This window comes from Mustelus asterias, chromosome 8 (assembly GCF_964213995.1).
Source record: "Mustelus asterias chromosome 8, sMusAst1.hap1.1, whole genome shotgun sequence".
NCBI classification, from domain to species: Eukaryota; Metazoa; Chordata; class Chondrichthyes; order Carcharhiniformes; family Triakidae; genus Mustelus; species Mustelus asterias.
In genome coordinates this window covers 21,632,093-21,652,292 of record NC_135808.1, presented here as the reverse complement: position 1 = coordinate 21,652,292, position 20,200 = coordinate 21,632,093, and the positions used below count along the sequence as shown (strand labels likewise).

Sequence of the window (20,200 nt, the reverse complement as noted above, 5' to 3'; positions counted from 1 at the left end):
AAGTGCCCATCTAAATTCTTCTTAAATGTTATGAGGATGAATTGCTTCCTAACATTGTTCCAATTGTCTTGTCTTAAATCACTCCGAGGGTTGGCTGTAACTCTGAACAATCTTTCCCCACTGATTTCTATTCTCTGCCACCATCACTGTTGTCTCATGCACAGTCACGTCCACCAATAATCTAGCTCCAATATAAGATTATGCTGAATATTCTCCCCGTGCCTGCGTGAGTTTCCTCTGGGTGCTCCGGTTTCCTCCCAAAGTCCAAAGATATCCGAGTTAGGTGCATTGGCCATATGGGATGGCATGATGATACAATGGTTAGCACTGCTGCCTCACAGCACCAGAGAGCTGTGTTCGATTCCCAGCTCAGGTCTGTGTGGAGTTTGCACATTCTCCCCGTGACTGTATGGGTTTCCTCCGGTTGCTCTGGTTTCCTCACACAGTCCAAAGACGTGCGGGTTAGGTTGATTGGCCATGCTAAATTGACCCTTAGTGTCCTGGATGCATAGGTTAGAGGGATTAGCGGGGTAAATATGTGAGGTGATGGGGATAGGGCCTGGGGTGGGATTAGTGTCGGTGCAGGCTCGGTGGGCTGAATGGCCTCCTTCTGCACTGTAGGGATTCTATGATTCTGGACACACTCACCAGGGAAATAATTTCCTCTGAAAATCTTTTAATCATACTAAACACCTCCGGTAGACCATCTCTAATCTTCTCCAGTCTGTATACAAACTTAGTTTACACAACAGTTTCTTATAGCTTACCCCTCTAACCTTTGGGAATATTTTGTTGAATGAAGGGTACAACTGCACCACCTGCCACTGTTGACCTCTTCCACACAAGGGACAAATCTACCTTCCTACACAGTGGTGCCCAGGAGTTAATACAACGCACAGTGGCACAGTGGTTAGCACTGCAGCCTCACAGGGCCAGGAACCCGGGTTTGATTCCCGCCTTGGGTCACTGTCCATGTGCAGTTTGCACATTCTCCCCGTGTCTGCGTGGGTTTCCTCTGGAATGCAGGAATGCAAAAAGAATGCTGACACAGCGAGATGTGTCCCTTCCAGGAAAGATACCTGAAACAGAAGAACGCGGATAACAATTTTTATAAAAATAGAAATCCGTCTAAGGGCTGTAAACAGTAACATTATTAAGTTGTCAATAATGAAATGGAGTATTGCCTCAGGAATTAAATCAATTCAATATCTGAATGTTATTTAAAAAATGATAACTGTGATTAATCTATAATCAAGTTACGCAGAACTACATTGAATTTACAGCACAGAAACAGACCATTTGGCCCAACTGGTTTCTGTTGGTCTTTATGCTCCAAGGGAGCCTTTTCGCAATTCCCTTCATCAAACCCGCCCAGCATAACTTCTACTGCTTTCTACCTCATGCGGCACAGTGGCACAGTCATTAGCACTGCTGCCTCACAGCCCCAGGGACATGGGTTCAATTCCTGGCTTGGGTCACTGTCTGTGTGGAGTTTGCACATTCTCCCCGTGTCTGAGTGGATTTCCTCCGGGTGCTCCGGTTTCCTCCCACAGTCTAAAAAATGTGCTGGTTAGGTGCATTGGGCATGCTAAATTCTCCCTCAGTGTACATGGACAGGTGCCGGAGTGTGGAAACTAGGGGACTCTCACAGTTACTTCATTGCTGTGTTAATGTAAGTCCACTTGTGACACAAATAAGTAAATAAACTTCAAAAATAAAGATCAATAAAATCATGACCTTACCTTTAAATTAATCCGAACTATTCATCTTAACAACCCTAAAGATGCACGTTCTAATCATTCTCTGATTAAAGAATGCCATTCTGGATTTATTATTGATGATCTTATATCGACAATCAGTATTTTTAAGGGCCCACCAACTGGAAATATATGCTCCAAGTCAAACCTGCCAAAGCCCATCACAACCTCTGTTGGATCTCCCTATCATCCTTTTCTAAGGAAATTATTCCAACCTGTTCCTTCTGTCCAGATAGTTAAAATCTCTCAGTTCTGATGGTTAAAAATGTAACAGATGTTACCCCTTTGTGTTAATTTAATGTGCAGACCAGGACTGTACACAATGCATTGGTTCTTGTATATCCAATTCTCTACGTAGGTTTAATATAATCTCCCTGATTTTCAATTCTTGTCCTTTAGGAATGTACCTCAGTGCTTGGTTTGATTTTATGACCTGGCGAATGTGCATTGCTTCTTTCAATGATTGTAAATCTGTAGCTGTTTTGGTCTTTCATAACTTCCTCAATTAACTCCCCCGTTTCAACATGAAATGCCTGGAAGATGTTTGAAGAATTTATTCAATTAATTTTGGCACTGTGGGTCTGCCCCTGATAGATCTCTCTCCATATCTCTCTCCTTATCTTTCTGATGTTTTCAAGTGCAGTTTTCTCATCCACTGCTTCATGCTGCTCCTGCTTCCCTCCAGCACAAATTAATTTCTTCCCGCTGCGTTCCCTGATGCATTCCAGATTCCCATTTATATTTCTGTCAATGTCTTTGCTCCAGTCTTGGGCATAAATTTTATTCAACCCCATCTCCCTCAAACTCAGATGGTTTCTCACATGACTGACTACAGGATCTTACTTCCCGACCAACCTGGTTCACCCTTGCCCATTGATACAATCAGCGGGCCCCCATTTGGGATTGGTGAGTTTGGTTTCATTCAAGAATAATTCCCTGCTGCAGTCTCTCCCTCACTGGGGTTGGTGGAAATAGCAGAAGGAGTACAGTTGAACGGGCTGACTGGCTCTGGGCTGGAATTGGAAATCCTGACTCACTGGGATCCCATTCCTGCCTCCCGTGCAGCGTTCCTGTCGCTAAGTTCAGATGTATTGACCTCAGTGTGAATTTTTTTTAATTCATTCGTGGGACATGGGCGTCACTGGCTGGCCACCATTTATTGCCCATGCCTAGTTACCCTTGCTCAGAGGGCAGTTGAGAGTCAGCCACATTGCTGTGGCCCTGGAGTCACATGTAGGCCAGACCAGGTAAGGATGGCAGATTTCCTTCCTTAAAGGACATTAGTGAACCAGATGGGTTTTAATGAAAATTGACAATGGTTTCATGGCCATCAGTAGATTCTTAATCCCATATTTTTTATTTATTGAATTTAAATTCCACCATCTGCCGTGGCGGGATTCGGACCCGGCTCCCCAGGACATGAGCTGAGTTTCTGGATTAATAGTCTAGTGATACCATTAGGCCATCACCTTCCCCTTGAATATTGGGATAAAGAACAAAGAACAAAGAAAATTACAGCACAGGAACAGGCCCTTCAGCCCTCCAAGCCTGCACCGACCATGCTGCCCGACTTAACAAAAACCCCTTACCCTTCCGGGGACCATATCCTTCTATTCCCATCCTATTCATGTACTTGTCAAGACGTCACTTAAAAGTCACTACCATATCCGCTTCCACTGCCTCCTCCGGCAACGAGTTCCAGGCACTCACCACCCTCTGTGTAAAAAAAAACTTGCCTCGTACATCTCCTTTAAACCTTACCCCTCGCACCTTAAACCTATGCCCCCTGGTAATTGAATAAATTTAGCATCACCAATCAACCTAACCCGCACATCTTTGGACTGTGGGAGGAAACTGGAGCACCCGGAGGGGACCCACGCAGACACGGGGAGAATGTGCAAACTCCAAACAGACAGTGACCCAAGCCGGGAATCGAACCCAGGTCCTTGGAGCTGGGAGGCAGCAGTGCTAACCACTGTGCCAGGAGGTTGTCTAATTGAACAGGCTTCTGGAGATCCACATACACTCCACTCCTGCCATTATATCTGATAGAAAGATCACAGCTTTGCAGGGTGAAATCATTGCTTTGTATCAAGTCTCCTCAGTTAATCTGGAAAGACAAGTTCAAGTTTATGCCACCAGTTTTGATTGATAATGGTGTTCATTCCATTTTCTTATTTCAAGCAGAACTGGGAGGAAATAAATGTGAATCCCTTTCCAATAAATTTCACACTGCCCTCCTCTCCATATGACCCACCATTAACTCTTCCCCTCCGAGACTTCTCTACCTCCATTTCAGGGATTAGGTAGTTCTGCAATCTCTACTGTAAACCCACTGGCTCTCATAGCTATACCTCCCCAGCCTGCTTCCTGAGTGGACTCCATTTCCATTCCCCAAGTATTTCAGTCTATGTTACAAAATTTCTGATGCTGCCCCATTTCCCTGCAATTATGGAGCTGGCTTCCCTCCACCTCCATTAGCCCAATTCTGTAATCCTCACATCTGAAGATCAAACCCGGTGTAAGAAAGCACAAGATGTCAAAGACCAGCATCTCAGACTGCAGGCTGCTCAGATGTACACAGGCTGAGTCCCTTCCTGCTTTCAATGTTAGCTGATATTGTAAGTGGTTTTCTCTTTTCCTGTTCCGTAATCGGCTTTTTAACAAAAATCTGGCATCATCCCCATTCTCCTACAAATTAAACAACCTCTTGGGCACTCTGTCCTGTCAACCCACCCCCACCCACCCCTCCCTTATCGTTTAAGACTTACCTGGATAGTCACATGAGCAGCCTGGGAATGGAGGGATAAAAACGATTGGTCTAGTTGGACCAAGGAGCGGCACAGGCTTGGAGGGCCGAAGGGCCTGTTTCCTGTGCTGTACTGTTCTTTGTTCTTTGTTCTTTTGCTGTTGCTGGAAGATCATCAACTCGGTGAATGAGGTCATTCCAAAATGACCATCACACAAAAAGCAATAATATTCAGGCTCTTTGCGTACATCAAGGAACGTTCTGAGATGCTTCAGTACAGTAAAGGAAATGGTTCAAACATTTCACAGTGGTCTTATAAATGTTGCAAAGTTATTTTTAAAGGTTGTCTACATGGAACAAGTTGCACTCTGAGGTGCTTCAGTACAACTGAGATACATGAAATATTCACTGTGTACATTCAGTGAGTGATTCAGCCCGAGCAGGTTCTGCTCCCCTCAGTTCATGGTGGTTGAAAGGTCTTAGACAGCGACCTTCCCCATTGCGCCTCTGCAGCAGCTGCCCCAAGCTTTAGTGCGTCCCTCAGCACATAGTCCTGAGCTTTGGAATGTGCCCATCTGCACTCAGTCAAGGGCTGGAAGGGCTTGTACTGGAAGATAAACAAGATTCGGGCAGACCAAAGAGTGTCTTTCACCGAGTTGATGATCTTCCAGCAACAGCAAAAGAACAAAGAACAAAGAACAGTACAGCACAGGAAACAGGCCCTTCGGCCCTCCAAGCCTGTGCCGCTCCTTGGTCCAACTAGACCAATCGTTTGTATCCCTCCATTCCCAGGCTGCTCATGTGACTATCCAGGTAAGTCTTAAACGATGTCAGCGTGCCTGCCTCCACCACCCTACTTGGCAGCGCATTCCAGGCCCCCACCACCCTCTGTGTAAAAAACGACCCTCTGATATCTGAGTTATACTTCGCCCCTCTCACCTTGAGCCCGTGACCCCTCGTGATCGTCACCTCCGACCTGGGAAAAAGCTTCCCACTGTTCACCCTATCTATACCCTTCATAATCTTGTACACCTCTATTAGATCTCCCCTCATTCTCCGTCTTTCCAAGGAGAACAACCCCAGTTTACCCAATCTCTCCTCATAGCTAAGACTCTCCATACCAGGCAACATCCTGGTAAACCTTCTCTGCACTCTCTCTAACGCCTCCACGTCCTTCTGGTAGTGCGGCGACCAGAACTGGACGCAGTACTCCAAATGTGGCCTAACCAGCGTTCTATACAGCTGCATCATCAGATTCCAGCTTTTATACTCTATACCCCGTCCTATAAAGGCAAGCATACCATATGCCTTCTTCACCACCTTCTCCACCTGTGTTGCCACCTTCAAGGATTTGTGGACTTGCACACCTAGGTCCCTCTGTGTTTCTATACTCCTGATGACTCTGCCATTTATTGTATAACTCCTCCCTACATTATTTCTTCCAAAATGCATCACTTCGCATTTATCCGATTAAACTCCATCTGCCACCTCTCCGCCCAATTTTCCAGCCTATCTATATCCTGCTGTATTGCCCGACAATGCTCTTCGCTATCCGCAAGTCCAGCCATCTTCGTGTCATCCGCAAACTTGCTGATTACACCAGTTACACCTTCTTCCAAATCATTTATATATATCACAAATAGCAGAGGCCCCAGTACAGAGCCCTGCGGAACACCACTGGTCACAGAGCTCCAGCTGGAAAAAGACCCTTTGACCACTACCCTCTGTCTCCTATGGTCAAGCCAGTTCTCCACCCATCTAGCCACTTCTCCTTGTATCCCATGAGCCTTAACCTTCTTAACCAACCTGCCATGTGGGAATTTGTCAAATGCCTTACTGAAATCCATATAGACAACATCTACGGCCCTTCCTTCATCAACCATTTTTGTCACTTCCTCAACAAACTCCACCAAATTTGTAAGGCACGACCTCCCTCTTACAAAACCATGCTGTCTGTCATTAATGAGATTGTTCCGTTCTAAATGCACATACATCCTGTCTCTAAGAATCCTCTCCAACAACTTCCCTACCACGGACGTCAAGCTCACCGGCCTATAATTTCCTGGGTTTTCCCTGCTACCCTTCTTAAACAACGGGACCACATTCGCTATCCTCCAATCCTCAGGGACCTCACCCGTGTCCAAAGAAGCGACAAAGATTTCCGTCAGAGGCCCAGCAATTTCATCTCTCGCCTCCCTGAGCAGTCGAGGATAGATGCCATCAGGCCCTGGGGCTTTGTCAGTTTTAATGTTCCCTAAAAAACCTAACACTTCCTCTCTTGTAATGGAGATTTTCTCTAACGGGTCAACACCTCCCTCCGAGACACTCCCGGTTAACACGCCCCTCTCCTTCGTGAATACCGATGCAAAGTATTCATTTAGGATCTCCCCTATTCCCTTGGGTTCTAAGCATAATTCCCCTCCTTTGTCCCTGAGAGGTCCGATTTTCTCCCTGACAACTCTTTTGTTCCTAACGTATGAATAGTCTGCCTTAGGATTCTCCTTAATCCTGCCTGCCAAGAACATCTCGTGACCTCTTTTTGCCCTTCTAACTCCCCGTTTGAGTTCTTTCCTACTCTCTCTGTATTCCTCCAGAGCTCCATCTGTTTTCAGTTGCCTGGACTTAACGTACGCCTCCCTTTTCATTTTAATCAGATCCTCAATTTCCCTGGTTATCCACGGCTCTCGAATCCTACCTTTCCTATCTTTCCTTTTGACAGGCACATGCCTATCCTGCAGCCTTATCAATAGTTCCTTAAAAGACTCCCACATGCCAGACGCGGACTTACCCTCGAACATCCTCTCCCAATCAACATCCACCAATTCCTGCCTAATCCGGCTATAGTCAGCCTTCCTCCAATTTAGCACCCTGCCCGTAGGACAGCACTCATCCTTGTCCATTACTATCCTAAAGTTAACAGAGTTGTGGTCACTATTTGCCACATGTTCCCCTACCGAAACTTTGACGACCTGACCGGGCTCATTTCCCAGAACTAGGTCCAGTATAGCCCCCTCTCTAGTCGGGCTATCTACATACTGTTCCAAAGAACCTTCCAGTACGCATTTTACAAATTCCTCCCCGTCCGGACCCCCAGCTCTAAGCACTTTCCAGTCTGTGCCAGGGAAATTAAAGTCCCCCACTACAACAACCCTATTTTTTCTGCACCTATCCAGAATCTCCTGACATATCCTTTCCTCCACTTCCCGTGGGCTGTTGGGTGGTCTGTAGTACACCCCCAGCATAGTGACTGCACCCTTCCTGTTTCTGAGTTCCACCCACAGCGACTCAGTACATGACCCCTCCAAGTTGTCTACCCTCTGCATCGCGGTAATATGCTCCTTAACGAATATCGCTACTCCCCCACCTTTTTTAGCCCCTCCTCTGTCTCGCCTAAAACACTTATACCCCGGAATATTCAGCTGCCAGTCCTGTCCTTCTTTTAACCAAGTTTCCGTCACCGCAACCACATCCAAATTCCACATAAGCATTAAGGCCCTAAGTTCGGCTGTTTTACCCGTTACGCTCCTCGCATTGAAGCAGATGCACTCCAGACCTCCAGGCCCAGTCAGGTCCTCCTCCTCCAGAGTGCTCCTCTTCTTAGCTAGCCTTGCCCTGGCCCCCAGCTCAACCCCAGCCTCAGTATTTACTGACCTACTGTTTTGTTCCCCACCCCCTTGCCACACTAGTTTCAATCCTGCCGAAACACTCTAGCAAAACTCCCAGCCAGGATATTTGCTCCCTTCCAGTTAAGGTGTAACCCATCCTTTCTGTAAAGTTGCCATTCTGTCTTGAAGATTTCCCAGTTATCTATGAATTTAAAACCCTCCCTCTTGCACCAGTCCTTTAGCCACGCGTTCAACTGTAGAATCTCCCTGTTCCGAGCCTCACTTGCACCAGACACCGGGAGCAGATATTTGTCTCAGAGTGTGTCCCTGGGAACAGCCTGTACAGCACAGAGTCCTGTGTCACTGAACTGCTGGGGATAAACCTTGACAAAAACCCCATCATCTCTCTCCAGACCTTCGTTGCAAATGCCCATTCCACAAGGAGGTAGACAACAGTCACTTCCCCACCACAGTCACCTTGAGGGCAACGTGCAGATGGGATGATACTCCGGGCGTGGAGGAAGGATCTGACGGGGAGTGCTTTTCTCACCACCAGCCAAGCTAGGTCTTGGTGCTTGTTTGAAAGTTTTGATGATGAGGCATTTTGCCAGATGACAGTCTGCTCAGGGAACCATCCGACAGGATCCACCACCTCCTTTTCCCGTAGGTCCTCCAGGGCATCACGTGCAGGCCACTGCCTGATGGACCTGTGGTCAAAGGTATTTTTCCACCTAAATCTTTCCATGATGGACAGGTGGTACCGCACTGTCCAAATACCTGGAGCGTTCCACAGCAGCTTGGCCAGATCCATTCTTCGCAACACCAGGGACAGGTAGAAACTTATACATAGTGACAATTGGCATTTGCGTACCTAGGATCTGTGAGCACAAAGGAGCAAGCCTTTACTTCAGAAGGCAGAAGACTGTCTAAAAAGATTGTAAATTGTCCTGGTTTATATTCAACCTGAGAACGTGTTGGACATTTCAAAGTATTGTGTACTGTGGACCATTCACACAAATATATGCTCTGATAATAAGTGTCGGATTGAAAGTGGTTAACTGAACTTGTTTGTTCAGTCACTGTAATTAATGACAGTCTCAGTGGAACTGACTGTGTCCTTGGAGAGTTTCCCTTCTCTATGAATAAGACGTTGCTTTCAACTTGCTATGTCTCTTAGTGTCAGCTGGAGCAGCCCCTCCGACACTAACAGGGATCAGCGTTTCCACTGAAATGGACCAGTGGATGGTGTATTGTTTCATCATTGACTTAGAAAACATGTACTACCCTCTACTTGCTGCTGTTGCTGTTCCTGGTAAGTCTTCATATCCAGCCACTCATTCTATGAACTAGATCGCACTGTATGGACATTCTCCTTATTTGAAAAAGTTATTGCATTTATTCAGTGAACTTTTTTCTTTTGAGTGTAATGTTTGAATGTTACTTGATTTAATTATTGCACAGAAGTCCATTCATTCTGAGCTCAAGGAATGGCACATCTTCACTTCAATCATTTCTCCGAGATCATGGCGTGACACGGTGGCACAATGGTTAGCACTGCTGCCTCACAGCGTCAGGGACCCGGGTTCAATTCCGGCCTCGGGTGACTGTCTGTGTGGAGTTTGCACATCCCCCCCGTGTCTGCGTGGGTTTCCCCCGGGTGCTCCGATTTCCTCCCACAGTCCAAAGATGTGTGGGTTAGATTGATTGTCCATGATAAATTGTCCCTTAGTGTCAGGGGGATTAGGAGGGTAAATATGTGGGGTTATGGGAATAGGGCCTGGGTGGGATTGTTGTCAGTGCAGGTTCGATAGGCCAAATGGTCTCCTTCTGCACTGTAGGGATTCTATGATGTTTGCTTCTTGCAATTGGGAAATTCTTTGAATCTCCTAACAAGATTGGAAATCAGAAATCCAATTCTGCTGGAAAACATATAGATGTTGACTTTTCGAAACCCATCTGGCCAAGTGATCACTGATAGATATATTTTGCTCTTGTGGCTCCAGTCACCCTACTCACTGTTTGCCATCTCTGACTTCACAGCAATGTTCTATGTTACTTGAAGTGTTGATATTGTTATGAGAGTGAATTCCAGTTATTGTTTTGAAGCAGTAGATTCTAAGCTTCCTGCAACATGTGAGTCCCACAAATACCCTTCCATCAGATCCCTTTCTCCTATAAAAGTAGAATAGAATAAAGTTTATTTATTAATCACAAGTAATTAGTACATTAACACTGCATTGAAGTTACTGTGAAATTCCCCTAGTCGCCACGAGGCGCCAGTTTGGGTGCACTGAGGGAGAATTTAGCATGACCAATGCACCTAACCGCACGTCTTTCAGATTTTGGGAGGAAACTGGAGCACCCGGAGGAAACCCATGCAGAGAACTTGCAAACTCCACACAAACAGTGACCCGAGGCTGGAATTGAACCCGGGTCTCTGGTGCTGTGAGGCAGCAGTGCTAACCACTGTGCTACTGTGCTGCCCCAATAGAACAGAATAGAATAGAATGGAATAGAATAGAATTCTAACAGTGCAGGAGGCGGCCACTTGGCCTTTCCAGCCTGCACCAACAACTATTCCACCCAGGCCCGATTCCTGTAATCCCACATATTTACCCTGCTAATCCCCCGACACTAAGGGCCAATTTAGCATGGCCAGTTAAGGTAAACTGCACATCTTTGGAGTGTGGGAGGAAACCAGAGCACCCACAGGAAACCCACGCAGACACGGGGAGAATGTACGAACCCTACCTTGCCAGTCACCAAAAGCTGGAATTGAACCTTCACCCCTAGCGTTGTCAGGCAGCAGTGCTAACCATTGTGCCGCAGTGATATTACTGATAATGTTTCTTGTTATCTTGAGTATTTGCTTCATCACTTAGTTCTTTTCACTGTGACATGATGGAGAACGTCAGATCTGCAGAAAACTTCATCGGATCTTTTAGAAAGTGTTACTGCACAACCGTTGCTACATACCAAATATTAATTTCCATTTAATGATTGCTTTCATCGGATGGTGCTCACTCTCTCCAGTAGATATGATGGCCACAGGTACAACTCAATATTGGCTTCAGGCTCCCATCCTTAGCTCTGCCAGTAATTGTGAGGGTGCAAACGTCATCTCTGGCCAGGACAGATGTGATCATCTGCTGTACATATCTCTTCTCTTGGCATGGGCTACCTCCTTGAGCATCATATCCTTGACGATGCACCATCTTCAACTCTATGCACATGCCCAAACCAGCGAATGCTTCATCACTTGATTAACGGCAGCATAGTTGCCCTGGAGAGGGCTGATAGATGACTTAGTTTTTCCACAAATGCCATGGATGTGTTGTAGACATTGAAGCTGGACATAATGGAGAGTTGGTTCTTGGTGGATGCCAGTTGCCCAGACGTCACAGCAAAACGACAATGTGTGGAGGATTGAAGTCTTGTTAATAACCATCTTGGTCAATGGGTCAGTTAGTGATCTTCCCGTGTCCATTTTGTTAGTCAGACAATGTTTGTGCCTGCCTCATAAATACGTGTATTGAGCATCTTATCAAGTTACCTGGCATCATGCATCCAAGAGAGCAGAACTTGATGCCGACTTCCTGTGTTGTTGAGTCAGAACAAAGGGTGATGCACAACGCCTTGTTCATAACACCCCAACAGCACGTTCCACCGAGAAATAAATGCACGTGTTGCCAATGGCATCCACGTCCTGTAAAATTATAATAAAACATAGCATTGGAAGCAAATGTGAGTGAGAACATGACAACATAAGCATGGGGCAGATGATCCATGAGTGTTTGGATGTTGTCTTCTCTCTGGTTAACTAGTGCAGCAGCATCAATATGCAGAGGTTCTCTGATCAGAACATGCAGCTTTCACTCCTATTATGCTAAGGAAGCATAGAATCCCAGAATCATAGAATCCTCCAGTGCAGAAGGAGGCCATTCGGCCCATCGAGCCTGCACCAGCCACAATCCCAATCAGGCCTTATCCCATAACTCAGTTCATTTACTCTAGGTAGTCCTCCTGACACGAAGGGGCAATTTAGCACAACCAATCCACCTAACCCGCACATATCTGGAATGTGGGAGGAAACCCTTGCAGACATGGGGAGAATGTGCAAACTCCACACAGACAGTCACCTAAGCCAGGAATCGAACCTGGGTCCCCGGTGCTGTGAGGCAGCAGTGCTAACCACTGTGCCATCGTGCCGATCTATTAACCAGCTTGGTCAATGTCCCACCTGATTATGTGTGGAGGTGCACTCGTGCCATATCACAGGGAAAGCATAGATCATAGGGCCAAGTAAAAAAAAAACAAATAGTAAATCACTTGCAGTGATGGTAGTGCTGTGATAATGTCACTGGCCTGGAAGCTCAGAGGTAAAGCTAATGGTCTGAGGGAATAGGTTCAAATCCAACTATCAGAATTCATTCAATTTGAAATCAATTAATAAACATCTCCAGTGTAAAGTTAGTCTCAGTAACGGTGAGCATGATGACTGTCATTGATTGTAGAAAACCATAGAGTTCATTTATGTCCTTTAGTTAAGTAAATCTGCTATCGTCTTTTGGTTCCTTTGGAAAGCTTGTGCAGACAGGATGGGCTAAATGACCTCCTCCTGTGCTGTAGTGATTCAATGATCCTCACCTGGCCTGGCCTGTGTGTGATTCCAGACCCACAACAATGTGGTTGACTCCTAACAGCTCTGTGCAATGGCCGAGCAAACCACTCAGTTCAGGGGAAATTAGAATGGGCAACAAATGCTGGCCAAGCCAGTGTCACCCATATCCACTGAAAGAATAAAATAAATCAAAAGATCACTGGACACAGTAACACACATTTTTTATCTCAACCAGTAATTATTGAAACTGGTAATTCTGCTCCTATTCTGATATATATTTTCCCTGTTTATATCTCTTCCTCACAGTTAACGTAGTGACAATTGTGATCCTTTCTTGGGGAAAGTGCAATCTCTCCAGATGTGTTACAAGCTATCTGGTGGCCATGGCAGTGGCAGATCTACTGCTTGTTCTTATCAACCTGATGCCGAGGCACGTTCCGATTGTTTATAGTAAACATTTCATTTCTGTGTACTCCATCCCTACTTGTAACCTCCACAACATTCTGCTTTATGCAGCCACAGACTGTTCTGTCTGGTTCACCACCACTTGCACCCTTGATAGATTTGTGGCCATCTGTTACCAAAGACTGAAAGTTATATATTGTTCTGAGAAAACTGCAGCTCTGGCTCTGAGAATGGTGACTGTACAGAACTGTTTAAAGGATACTACGTGGTATTTTATGTTGATGGATCAGTATTGGCTTTGGAATGCCCCCTGGCTTTGTTCTGTACAAAGCCATGTTCTGGAATCACGAGTCTGGTTCACAGTTATGCTCCTACTCTGCATTCTTACCCCTGTGGTTACATTTGTTCTGATTCTGCTGCTCAATGCCTTCACTGCCAGATGTATTTTATTGGCCAATAGAGCCTGCAGGAGACGTAAGAACATAAGAACATAAGAAATAGGAGCAGGAGTAGGCCATCTAGCCCCTCGAGCCTGCCCCGCCATTCAATAAGATCATGGCTGATCTGAAGTGGATCAGTTCCACTTACCCGCCTGAACCCTATAACCCCTAATTCCCTTACCGATCAGGAATCCATCTATCCGTGATTTAAACATATTCAACGAGGTAGCCTCCACCACTTCGGTGGGCAGAGAATTCCAGAGATTCACCACCTTCTGAGAGAAGAAGTTCCTCCTCAACTCTGTCCTCAACTGACCCCCCTTTATTTTGAGGCTGTGCCCTCTAGTTCTAGCTTCCTTTCTAAGTGGAAAGAATCTCTCCACCTCTACCCTATCCAGCCCCTTCAATATCTTATAGGTCTCTATAAGATCCCCCCTCAGCCTTCTGAATTCCAACGAGTACAAACCCAATCTGTTCAGTCTCTCCTCATAATCAACACCCCTCATCTCTGATATCAACCTGGTGAACCTTCTCTGCACTCTCTGCACTCCCTCCAAGGCCAATATATCCTTCCGCAAATAAGGGGACCAATACTGCACACAGTATTCCAGCTGCGGCCTCACCAATGCTCTGTACAGATGCAGCAAGACATCTCTGCTTTTATATTCTATTCCCCTTGCGATATAGGCCAACATCCCATTTGCCTTCTTGATCACCTGTTGCACCTGCAGACTGGGTTTTTGCGTCTCATGCACAAGGACCCCCAGGTCCCTTTGCACAGTAGCATGTTGTAATTTTTTTCCATTTACATAATAATCCAATTTGCTATTATTTCCTCCAAAGTGAATAACCTCGCATTTGTCAACGTTATACTCCATCTGCCAGATCCTTGCCCACTCACTCAGCCTGTCCAAATCTCTCTGCAGACCTTCTATGCCCTCCACACGATTCACTTTTGCACTTATCTTTGTGTCGTCTGCAAACTTTGTCACCCTACACTCAGTCCCCTCCTCCAGATCGTCTATATAAATGGTAAATAGTTGAGGCCCCACAGTACCGATCCCTGCGGCACGCCACTAGTTACCATCCGCCAACCAGAAAATAACCCATTTATTCCGACTCTCTGCTTCCTGTTGGATAGCCAATCCCAAATCCACGCTAACACCCTCCTGCTCCTATCATCTATGTTTTTATGTTTCTATACCACAGTGTGTATACGTGTGTGTGTATGTGTGTGTGTGGAAGGACAAAGACATATATATGCCCATGTGCGTTCATTCTATTCTCCATATACATTAACCCTATCTTTATACAGATTGACATTTCTAACCCTCTGCCCCTGTTTATTAAACCCCGGATCCCCTCAGCTTTTGAATAGTTTTGCCCACTGGTTGGAAACGGATTCAGTTCCACCTGTGATTCCTCCCAAGGTCGAATATCCATCTGAGCGCCTGGCCGACCAATAATATCCAGTAGGGGCAGGGAGTAGAACTGGTGAATCCCAGGACGACAAGGAGCCACAGGGAGGGGGAGGGAAGGAGATTCAACCCGTTAGAAACAAGGAGTAAGAAAGTGGTTTGAGAGCGGGAGTGACAGGATTCCTCCCGGGATGTGGAAACACTGGGGGTTGGGATCACACCGAGTGATGTTAATCCCAGTTCCTCAATTCTCAGCTCAGCTCACTTCCCTGGATTGTTAATCTGCAAACAGGACAGTTAAGAATTGAACTGAGCTCAATTCCCGGCTTGGGTCTCTGTCTGTTTGGGTCGGAGTCTGCACATTCTCCCCATGTCTGCGTGGTTTCCTCCCACAGTCCTAAAAGACATGCTGGTTAGGTGCATTGGCCGTGCTAAATTCTCCCTCAGTGTACCCGAACAGGTGCCGGAGTGTGGCAACTGGGGGATTTTTACAGTAACTTCATTGCAGTGTTAATGTAAGCCGACTTGTGACATTGATAAATAAACTTAAACTTTACCCAAAGAGTGATGAGAAGGTGGAATTCACTACTGCAGGGAGTAGTTAAAACAAATAGTATGGATAGGAAGATGAACAAGAAGCTGAAGGGAATTGGGGGAAAACACATTAACTTGCATGAGGAAATATGAGAGGAGCATTTATGCACAGACAGGGTTATTCCCCATTCTGAGTGACGTCCCTGAGTTCACTATCCTCTGCCTGCATTAACTATCTGGTAGGAGCCACAATTTGTTAAATTCTGGAGGCGATAGCACAAAATGCTTCCAGCTGAGGAGGGATGAACTGGCTCCCTTTATTCAACCCTCTTGGTTTGTCTCCACAATATTATTTCAAAGGGATGCCTTCCCTTGTGAAATGCCTCTTCCCATCCCCAATGTATTTATGTTTTACAATGACTCAGCTTAACCAGGCTTCCTTGAGTTAAAGAGTGAGCTTATTTCTGCAAACACACTGATCTTGTACCTTCATAGGTGTGGTGAGAAATGGCATTACATTTAAAATTTTGGGGGTTCATTGTGTTGTTTTCTGAAACAAGCTTGCGTGTATGTGTACGGACATAATTATTTAAGCTGGGAACTGATTGTCTGTAAGGTTTATGACACCAAAGGAATGCATATGAAGTAAAGGTTGTGAGTTAATTTTCTACAAGTAAATGAGTAGTGGGTAGAAATTTGCATTAGGAGATAAGTGCGGGTTTTGATTTTTAGATGTTATATTTGAAGGGGAAGGAAAAAGATGCTTGCAGCTTGCAAAGGTTTCACAATCAAATAAAGCAACACTATTAAACTTTATTTGACCTGCAAATGTGTCAATAGAAGGACATGAAAGATTTTATATTCTGGTAAAGTTAAGTTTCAGAAAGGGGCTACAGGTAATAGATTCAAAAGTGTAGGAAGTAAAGAATATTTAAGAAGAGATGTTGTGAGCTGTGATGGGGAGTGACTATGTAGGACCTCCTGGAGTCTGGCTGTCCGAGAAAGATCTAGTAGCAACATCCTGAGTCTGGAAGAGAAGCAATTTAAAATCAACACCGAGATAAACCAGCCAAAAAGAAACTGCCAAGTGTCTCAAGTTTTGAATTCCACAGCAGAGTGCAAGCAAATAGTGAGAGATCAAATGGTATGCCTCACTATACCTTACCTTCTTCCATCACTTCCCTCGTAGATCTGGGCATTATAGGTTTACATCAATTTGTGATCTTGAGAAATCAACTCAAAGGAATCAAACAGGAAAAGTGAATATTTTAGGTCTATACTCTCTGGAATTTAGATGAATGAGGGGAGACCAAATTGAGGTATACAAGATGATAAAAGGTATGCATAAAGTAGGTGTGGAGCAGATGCTTCCTCTTATGGAGCATTCTAGGACAAGAGGTCATAGTCTTAGGATAAGGAATAGCAAATTTAAAACAGAGTTGAGGAGAAACTACTTCTCCCAAAGGGTTGTGAATCTGTAGAATTTGCTACCCCAAAGTGCGGTGGTTACTGGGCCAGTGAGTAAATTTAAGGAGGAGTTAGACAGATTTTTAATTGGTAATGGGTTGAAGGGTTGTGGGGAGAAGGAAGGAAAATGAGGATGAGGAGTATATCAGCCACGATCGAATGGCGGAGCAGACTCGATGGGCTGAATGGCCTAATTCTGCTCCTATATCTTTTCAACTTATGAATATTTGCAGAGCGCAAAGAAGATTCACTCAGTTGTATAAATTCAATTAATCTAAAACCTCATGGTTGCAATGACACTCATCAGTACCTTCATTCAGTTTGACACAAGTAGTTCACTATACATTCATAATTAATTGCACAGTAAAGGACCCATGAAATAAAACCTAATTAAATTTAACAACAGATAGCTTTTTATGTTCTTGCTGGTGGAAATTCAATGAACTACCAGTTGTCGTTCACCTTCAACACACATGAAATCTGATTCCTTATCTTTTAGTTTCTGCACTTATGCCTCGTCAGTGCTAACTACACACCAGAGGGGAATGATGGCAAACCCAGCACAGACAGACGAATCTTTCAACAACCCAACAGACCTGTTTCTCAGTGGAAGAGTGAGTCCTTACACAACAGCCGAAGTAGTCTTCGCTGTGATTGTCACAGGATCATTAAGCTTGGTGACAATTATCGGAAACATTTTGGTTATCGTTTCTATCAAAGTAAACAGACATTTACAAACTATTAATAACTATTTTATCTTTAGCTTGGCCTGTGCTGATTTGATTATTGGTGTGACTATGAATCTATTCACCATCTACACTCTAATTGGCTACTGGCCGTTTGGCCCAGTGATATGTGATTTGTGGCTTGCTCTCGATTATGTTGTCAGTAATGCTTCTTCCATGAGCCTCCTGGTTATCAGCTTTGACCGCTACTTCTGCGTGACAAAACCCCTCAGCTACCCCGTGCGGAGAACAGCAAAGATGGCAGGGATGATGATCGTAGCTGTTTGGGTGGTGTCGTTTATCCTGTGGGCTCCTGCCATTCTTTTCTGGCAGTTCATTATAGGGGAGCGGACAGTTAGTGAAGGTGAGTGTTATATACAGTTCTTCTCAAATCCAGCTGTCACTTTTGGCACTGCCATAGCTGCCTTCTACCTCCCTGTGTTCATCATGATGATTTTATACGTGCAAATATCTCGAGCCAGCAAGAGTCGAATAATGGAAGATAAAAAGGTGTCTGAAACGAGCGAGGGAACCGTTTCTGACGGTGTAGTGAAGGACAAGGTTATGGAACCGAATAGTAGCAGCATCCCAAACTCTCCTCATGCTTTGCCACACGCCAAAATGCAAAGTGACAAAATAATTGGAGAAATAATAGCTGCGAATTGTGGCCAAGAAGAGAAGGAGCTTCACAATGAGGTAACTTCCCCCAGTGTGGTCCCATCAAACCAGAAGCAGGAAGGGACAATACAAGAGGGCACAACTATCTCTACTACACAAAGCTGTTTCCGGATGGGTAACACCAACTTCTGCCTTAGGATAGTTAGCAAATCTCATAACAATGACCACTGTGGTACCACAGCAAGAAAGGTGCCATGTATCAGCAGTAAGAGCGGGCATGATAGAGAGACCAGACCACACACTAAGACCATTACAATGGCCAATACCTCCGCTAAGAAGAAGGGAGCTGCATCCCGAGAGAAGAAGGTGACGAGAACCGTCCTGGCTATTCTCCTGGCATTTATCATCACCTGGGCCCCATACAACGTCATGGTTCTCATTGACACCTTCTGTGCAACCTGTATCCCCAACACTGTCTGGATTATTGGATATTGGATCTTTTACATAAACAGTACCGTGAACCCAGCCTGCTACGCACTGTGTAATCCTACCTTCAAGAAAACCTTCAAGCAACTCCTCCTGTGTCAGTATAAGAACATTGGTGCAGCGAGATAGACACGGCTACAAGCACAACCTCGTAAAGACTTTACACATATTTATGAGGGTGACTTTTATGTTTGACACCCAAACTGTATGTAATTAAAATGTCCATTGTGTTGGATTAGGGTCAAGTAGACATATATGACATGTAAAACTGGGAGGATACCTGAATTATATCCAATGAGTTTGTAATGTCTGTAATAAACAAAGGGTGTACTGATTATCCGAATACATTGATGAGTGAGCTGGAAGACGAATTTCCCAAAGCTTTAGCATCGTATAATACAGCATCAACATATTGAGTGAGGAATGGTCCCTTGATAAAACATTACCCAACATGTAATATATTTCTGGGCGGCCTGCAGTGTAATCTGTGGGGACCAGGTTAGTTTAGATGGATGGTCTGTGGATCCGATTAACATCAATAGCATAATTCCTTGCCTCAGTCTGAGACAGACTGAGGAATTGTTTCCACCTCCCGCCCCTCATAAAAAAAAAACACACACACATACCTCAGGATTCGGCTAATAATATCCAAGGACTTACATTCAGGCAGAGATCTGAAGACGAAATGTAAAATAGCAAATCTGGTGTTTTCAAACTATGCAATGCTCACGGTGCTTCTACTCTGAATATCCTTGGTTAACAGATTTTTTTTAAAGTTCTGCTCTAGCTGTTTAGTTGTTAACTCATTCATCATTTTGAAAAAGGCACTGGAAGACAGTGAACAATTTCAATTGGAAACTGCAGATCTTCTAATAAATCATAGTCACATGGTCCAAGCTGAGGCCAATGCACAAAATTGGATCCTCCAGCACACTGCTATCGGCATTAAACTCTGTCCTCAAATTAATGGGATCTGAACAGTCTTGAGTTCGGTCTTCACTGGAGTTGGCACATTCTCCCTGTGTCTGCGTGGGTTTCCTCCGGGTGCTCCGGTTTCCTCCCACAGTCCAAAGCTGTGCGGGTTAGGTGGATTGGCCAGGCTAAATTGCCCCTTAGTGTCAGGGGGACTAGCTTGGGAAAACGTATGGGGTTACGGGAATAGTGCCTGAGTGGGGTTGTAGTTGCTGCAGAATCAATGGGCTGAATGGCCTTCCTCTGCGCTGTGGGATCCTATGATTCTATGATCCACTGAGCAACATCAATGCACTGCCATCGTGGAAACTGAACTTAATGCATAGGATCGTGGCAGAGCAGCGAGTTGTGGGAAATAAATAATTAGGTAAACCCCCCTCACAAAATCCCAAAAGCATGCTTG

At 45.1% G+C, this 20,200-nt stretch overlaps 2 protein-coding genes and 1 pseudogene across 2 annotated transcripts in view; 2 read left to right on the top strand and 1 right to left on the bottom strand.

Moving 5' to 3' along the window:
• LOC144497515 (major histocompatibility complex class I-related protein 1-like) overlaps nt 1-16,178 on the top strand; it is a 44,172-nt pseudogene extending 27,994 nt beyond the window's left edge.
• Nucleotides 1-20,200, bottom strand: part of LOC144497682 (uncharacterized) — a 273,548-nt gene that overhangs the window by 240,219 nt on the left and 13,129 nt on the right. The window lies entirely within an intron of this gene.
• Nucleotides 17,542-18,954, top strand: LOC144497850 (muscarinic acetylcholine receptor M2-like). The gene has a single exon (XM_078219291.1). It carries the CDS (start codon nt 17,542-17,544, stop codon nt 18,952-18,954), a length of 1,413 nt encoding a protein of 470 aa, XP_078075417.1.

Bases quoted from the DNA above. Each gene is read 5' to 3' on its own strand.
- LOC144497850 (XM_078219291.1), top strand. From the start codon at position 17,542: ATGATGGCAAACCCAGCACAGACAGACGAATCTTTCAACAACCCAACA.